This window comes from Microchirus variegatus, assembly GCF_963457635.1.
Source record: "Microchirus variegatus genome assembly, chromosome: 3".
NCBI classification, from domain to species: Eukaryota; Metazoa; Chordata; class Actinopteri; order Pleuronectiformes; family Soleidae; genus Microchirus; species Microchirus variegatus.
The window spans coordinates 1,892,075-1,899,153 of NC_139804.1; the positions used below are offsets into that span (position 1 = coordinate 1,892,075).

Consider the following 7,079-nt stretch of genomic DNA (forward strand, 5'->3'; position numbering starts at 1 on the left):
TAATTTAGCATGGATAAATATATATGCTAGCTGACAAGATATCGGAGTATATATACAGTATGTAGTTGGCCCACTTTTTCTTTCTTTCCCTTTATGATCAAATTGCTTTGTCCTATCTATCTGATTTGTGTTAGCAAACTAGCCCTATGTCATCCATACATCTTTGCTAGCTAAATAGCATCTATTTGTGCAAGCTAACTAGCCATCTTTGCTAGCGAACTACAATATATCAAGATTCGATCTAAGACAAGAGTTTTAATTCTTAATTATTCTTAAATTAATTAATTTTAATTTAGCATGGATTAATATATATGCTAGCTGACAATGTATCCTAGCTATATAAGTTGTTAGCCCACTTTTTCTTAATTTTTTTCACATCTATCTTTGCTAGCTAACTAGCCATCTATATGCTTAGGTTTCCCTTTGTTCGTCCTCTTTATCTGGCAAACATGATTATATAGTTAATATAAATCAGATTAATGAAAGGTGAAAAACTTTATAAATCATACAGTGTCTCCTAGAAATGCCTGTTTTATCGATTCAAAAATAATATTAGGAGTTATAGAAATGGCAGTAAAAACGGGGATGAAATGTTTTATTATGTAGAATTTAACTCTTGCCTCGGTTTAGAACGTGAATGTGCAATGTGTGTTCAGTCATTTGTACGCAGCCCTGAAGCCAAATGAAGCTTGGACTTTACAAATACGAGTAGATCCATTAACTTTGATGGTTTGTGTGTGAGAGTCATAATTATTTCCATAATTGATTCAGCAGTTATTTTCTCTGTTAATTGAGTAGTTGTTTGATTCAGAAAATGCTGAAAATATTGATTTCCCGAACCCTCCACAAACCACAATGCATCAGTTTTCAGAGACATTGTTTTAATTGTAAAAAAAAAATATTTCCCAAAAAATGGCAAAATAGAGTTTTATTTTTAACCCAATGTTGCATACAAATATTAAAATTTAAAAATTACAAACCGGTTGAGGAAAGTTTTCCCCTTTTCTTTTTAATAGAATAAAAACGGTGGTCATTTCAGGACACGCAGTCTCTGTGTGAGACTGACAGTCTGGAGCGTGAGACTCCATGTTGGATCAATGAGCCTGCAGCAAACAGAACTCTTTGACGAGGCAGGTGCCGGATGCCCCGCCGTCTCTCTTCACGTTTGCCCGTGCGGCTGTAATGCGCTCGGAGCGGCTGCAGAGGCGATGAGATATCGCTGCGGCGAACGCACGCCGAGAGCTGCTGACAGCTCGGGTTTGTTTACGTCCAACAAAGGAGAACACGGACGAGCGCTGCCGAGGAAAAACCCCACCGTGCAGTTAGGGAGAACCGAGGAAGCGGCAGTAGTTTTCCTGCTCGTTACCTGAGCTCAGTCTCACTCTGCACAACTATCACCTGAGCTCTCCTCGCCTGCTGCTCTCCAGTTTTTCCTCCTCTTCTTCTTTAAGTTACGCCCAGTCTCCGAGTCTTTGTTGAGGGAGTCTCGTTTTCGCTTCTTGCGCTCACGTCTCTTCCCGTCGCCGCCGTCACTGTCCCCCGAGCTGCAGCTGTCACTGTCTCTGCCTCTGGTTTTTGCACATTTCTTGTCTTTATGTTGACTTTTAGTCCTTTTCCTCCCCGGCTTGTCTTTGGCGGCGCCTCCGTCTTCACCGCTGTCATCGCTGCTGTCTTCGCTGCTGTCGTCGCTGCTCAAACACTTTGCTTTCTTGTGCTTCTCTCCCTCGTCTTTCTTCTTCTTTTTCTTTTTCTTCTTGCGCGAAGATTTGCTGGAGTGTTTTGATAAGCTTGCTTTTGTGTCAGACTTCGACTTTTTCCTTTTGTGGTGGCCGAGCTTCTTTGCAGCACCTTGTTTTTCACTGAAAAACCAAAATGGAATAATAAAAAAAGGAGCTTCCAGTCATTTCTTACAACATGGAAACTCATTTCTACGTGTATTGTGTGAAGTACAGCTCCAACATTCTAAATCCTTCCTACCACAGGCAATAAAACTGTCCATCTACCCCTGGACTCTCTGTTATGGAACTAATTCAAATCCCATAATGTAACTAAAATATAAATCTGCACCTGTGCTCCTGAGGTACTTTACACAAACTGTACACATGTTGATTGGTTTACGCAATTATGTTCTAATACTGTATTCATTCATAACTTTATATTGTTGCACGGGTTGAATTCAAACTAAAGTAAAGACGTTATTGAAATATTTTATTACACTTTCTAACTTACTATTTTAACATCTTATTTATTAATTTTATTTGTATTACCACGTACTGTACATTTTGCATTTATCTCTTATCTACTATTACTGTCTATCCATCTATGCTAACTAGCGCCTATCCATCCATTCTTGCTCGCTAACTAGCATCTATCTATTTTGCTAGCTAACTAATGATCTATCTATACTAGCTAACTAGTGTCTCTCTGTCCATCCATCTATCCTTGCTAGCTAACCAGCCATCTATATATTTATCCATGCTAACTAACTTGTGTCTATCCATCATCTACCTTTGCTAGCCAATGTTACTATCTATCTACCCACCTGTCCATCTATCTAATTTGTGCTAGCTAACAAGCTTTCTCACATCCATCTATTTATCTGTGCTAGCCAACTAGTGCCTGTCCATCCATCCAACCATCCTTGCTAGCTAACTAGCACCTATCTCTTTTTGCTAGCTAACTTGTATTCTATCTATGCTAGCTAACCAGCCATCTATATATTTATCCATGCTAACTAACTAGTGTCTATCCATCATCTACCTTTGCTAGCCAATTTTGCTATCTAACTACACCTCCGCCTATCTAATTTGTGCTAGCTAACTAGCTTTCTCCCATCCATCTATTTATCTATGCTAGCCAATTAGTGCCTGTCCGTCTATCTATATTTGCTAGCAAACTAGCATCTGTCTATCTGACTGGGCATATATCTTTCCATCCACTGTGGTTGCAGTTCATGATTTTTTATTTTTAATAATGTTAATTTTTTTTATTAATAATAATAATGTTTTATGAAAGCATACAGTTAGCTCAGTTAGAATGTCTTGTTTGCTGATTTTGTTTTTTTGCTTACCCGTCACTTTCAAACTCGTCAGGATAAAGCTCCTTGAAGCCACTGTGTCCCCACCTGTGTTGTCGTCACAAAAAGAAAATGTAAATGTCCACATTTCCATGATCTACTTTCTACTTTCAGGTCACAGAAGAGAATTAAGTCGTGTGCTTGTACCTGTCGGGATCTTTGGCCTCAAATTCGTAGAGTTTGCGAGTCCAGATTCGAGCCTCTCTGTCGTCGTGCTCCGAGACTCGGCCTCTGCTTCGACTCGTTTGATCTGGGATCCGATCACAGTGCATATGCCCCCTGGAATACAACCACTATTTATACATCTGCAAGCCCCGACATACAGTAATGGTCCTCCAAAGAAAGAACTATAACACGAAGGACACTTCTAAATGAGCTGTGGTGTCACTTGTGTCCTGAGGCTCAAATTAAAGCGGGACACATCGACTTTCTTTACCTCACTCCCCCCGTGTCTGATACGTGCTGCGTTTGCCAGCCTCGCATTTTCCACATCTCCATCTCCTCCTGGATCTGCAGCGAAAAACACGCAACCGTGAATCATTTTGTTTTCAAGGTTGTCAAACATCGGCTTTACTTTTCTTAAAGTAATGTTGGCACAAAGCTTTCAGTCTGAAGACAAAACTCACAGGAGAAAGTGAGTTTTGTGGCATGAAAACATGACAGCGTTGTCTTCTGAACTCAGTTGCGAGTTAATTTGCTTGTATCCGTGATTCAATGAGATTTGATTTGACTACCGTGTAACAATCGCTTCGAAAGACAAACAAGGGCTGTCACTTTTTCTAAAGCTCAAGTTGGAACAAATTTAATTTATAATGAACGAATTTGACACCCCACCATGCATGCTTCTTTTTAAAAAACAAAACAATTATCTCTCAATTATATCATGAATCATACTCACAATTATTCAAATGTTTCATGTCAGTGATTTTCAAACTTTTCATACCAGGATTATTATTATTAATAGTATTATTATAATAACAATTTACTAGCAGCAGACAAATATGACTTTTAGGCAGATTTATTTTCTCATCTTCCTCCTCACGGATACTTCACACACTGGTATACTGACATTAGATTAAGATGCAGCAAGAGATAAGGTGATTTAATTCATTATTATTTCTTTAATTTTCTCTACACAGTCTGGTCACATACCCGGGTACATACAGTAGAACAGTATTTCTGATTTTTCCTCTGGGGATACTGGAGTAAAATACAAGTATCTAACCAGAAAATAACTTTGGCAGAAGTTGCTTTTATAATATTATATCACTGAAGTAAAAGTCTTAAAGTATATGACATTTACTGCACTGTAAAAAGTGAGGAGCTGAGATGAAGGTTGTGGGTTCAAGTCATGGCTCTGCTAGTTTATACGTGTCCCTTAGCAAGACACTTAAGCCCATGTTGCCGTGTGTGAATGGGTGAAAACTGTAGTGTGAAGCAGCTCATGGAGACCAACCGAAAGTACATCAAAATAACAAAGAGAAAGTACAGCTAGGTAAATTCTGTACAACACTGGTGGTACACGTACCACCGTTTGAGAACCGTGGTTGGGCATCATCCCATGCCTGAGTAGAAAGGTTCATTCTCGCGTGTTATTGTTACCTCGTGTTACTCTGTTGTTATGAACACAAGCTGAACACACAAAACAAAACACAAGCTCACCTTGTTGTGAGCGTCTGTGTGGCGGATTACATTCTTCAACAGCACCTTCCCCAGCGTCTGCCTGGACATGGCGACACCTGAACAGACACTCGGGTAAGTCAGTGGCAGAAATACTAAATAAATGAAATTTTACATTTAAAAAATAGGCAGAAAAGGGAGCTAATATTGTAAATACACGATTATAGCTGTTGAACGAGCACTCACCTGTTAGCCTAGCTCGCTAGCACTGATAGCAATACGGATGCCGAAATAGCGTCCAAGTCAAGAATTAGTCTGTTAAAAACCAACGTTACAGCGCTCCCACGCAACGGAACGGCGCAACATTTGTCGTAAGTGTGCCTCGAACTGTACAATGTCGATAAAGATTGTCTTTTAGCAGCAAAACGTTCGCAGCCAGCGGTGAAACTATTTTTACCGGCGCTTACTTCCTGTTTTCTCGTATACGTAACCGTGACGTCATCACGCATAGTACATGACCGTTGGAACGTTGCGAGCTGTGATTGGCTCCTCGGTCCGTCAATCACGCTCGAGGACACGTTAACAGATTTAGCTTGTTTTTTGAAAAAAGAAAATAATTTAGCATAAGCTACACGTACGTTTGAGCGATTAGAATCATTAAAAGGTACCGGTAGTTGTTAAATTAACTTTTAATACAACAAAAATAGTATTTTGTTTCACATTAGCCGTGTTTTTATCCGTGTTTTAACGTCAATATTGATGTCGTTGCAAAGGAGATACCGATGAAGACAAACGTTTGGCAGGTACGAAAATAAATAACAGTTTTAATATTTTTTGCTGTCAAATTGTTTTATAAGGAAGAGCATTGCTATATTAGTTTAGCTAAAAACGTTTGATACAACACAGAAATGTAAATAATCCAACAAAAAGTATAATGTGAACATTAAAAAGGGCTTGGGCCTCGCGTTGCATTCTGGGACGCGGCGGTCATAGATGGCCTCGCGAATGTAAACAAACAGCAGCAGAGTTTCTTTGTTATATGGAGCAAAAAAAGCTGAAAATATGAGCATTTAAGAAGCTAAAACATCACAGAAACATGTTTTTATTAAGGATGCAACAATAATTGGATTATTACCTGATATTTTAGATTAATTAATGTCAACTGTAAGTGTTTTTAAAATGATAATTAAATCAAGTTCTCTGTTTTCAGCTTCTTAAATGTAAAAATGTAATGTTTTCTTTGAACCTTATACCAAAGAAATCACTAAAACGGAATAACTTTGCAATATTTGATTGCCATTTCGAAATGAACGTCTTTATTCTGGAAATAAATGTAAATGGATTCACATTTTCTAAACAAGTTGTTTCCGACAACAATAACGTGGTGTTATTCCCAGGACAAAGTCTGCCGAGCTTTGTGTTCACATTATATTATTATTCTGTTTGAAGGTCAGGGGAAAAATAAAAACAATAAAAAACAAGAGGTAGCTTTTCTTGTTTCACAGCAGGAACGATAACACTTTTTACAAGCAGAGTCCGTGGTGACCGCGCAAACAATCTGTCCTATTTCAGCAGCTCATTTGATTCACAAATTGGCCGACAGCTTTCTGTCCCTGTGGCAAACACTGGCTTTTCTTCTCCGCGTCCCCAGCGGTGGAATCGACTTTCCCCGGCAACTCTTTTGAACAGCAAAGTCACTGCGAGCGAATATACAGTATCACGCATGCAAGAAAGAATTTAAATATTCACAGTTTCGGAAAAAGAAACATCTTGTTTCTCCCCTCAATTCCCCTCGGTCACATGTCGGGGTCTGTGAGACTGTCGTCGTCGTCTTCTCTGCTTTGAACAGTTCCTTCTTGTCTTTGGGAAGTGAAGAAGTAGACACCAGTGCGTGAAGTTTAAGTTTCCACCCAAATAACTTTTTTTTTTCAAGAAGTTACTGACTTTGAGAAGAAGAAAAAAGTGATGTCAATGCTCCTCCAGCAGCTCCTTTAATATCATGACCTAAAATATCCATTGGAAACAGCCAGGGCTGCAACTTATTTTGGAATCGATGAATCAGTTTGAGAGTTTCTGTGCTGTTTCAGCTTCTTAAATGTTAATATTTATTGGTTTCTTTGCCCCATATAAGAAGGACATAATTAAAACTGAACCCTTTTTGGACGTTTGACAAACACCGATCAATATTTTATGACGTTTTATGGACCAAACAACTCATCTATTCATGGAGAAAATAGTCTGCCGAAACCTGTAAATACAAATTTCAACAAAATGAAACGATGAAGGTAGTTTTTAGTTGCAAAATAAAGTTTGCAAGAGAGAATTTTAGATATTTTGATACTTTAATGTTATTCGTAATTTCCTCACCAGTGAAGGTCGGTTT

The 7,079-nt window shown here is 38.7% G+C and overlaps 1 protein-coding gene across 1 annotated transcript; it reads right to left on the minus strand.

Moving 5' to 3' along the window:
• Window positions 1-1,030: 1,030 nt before the first annotated feature.
• On the minus strand, window positions 1,031-4,807 carry nkapd1 (NKAP domain containing 1; the record flags this gene model as incomplete). Its single annotated transcript, XM_083886148.1, has 5 exons — window positions 1,031-1,859; window positions 3,071-3,124; window positions 3,224-3,355; window positions 3,513-3,586; window positions 4,739-4,807. The coding sequence occupies 5 exons, from the start codon at window positions 4,805-4,807 to the stop codon at window positions 1,379-1,381; spliced, it is 810 nt and encodes a 269-aa protein (XP_083742274.1). The 3' UTR covers window positions 1,031-1,378.
• Between the last annotated feature and the right edge of the window lie 2,272 nt (window positions 4,808-7,079).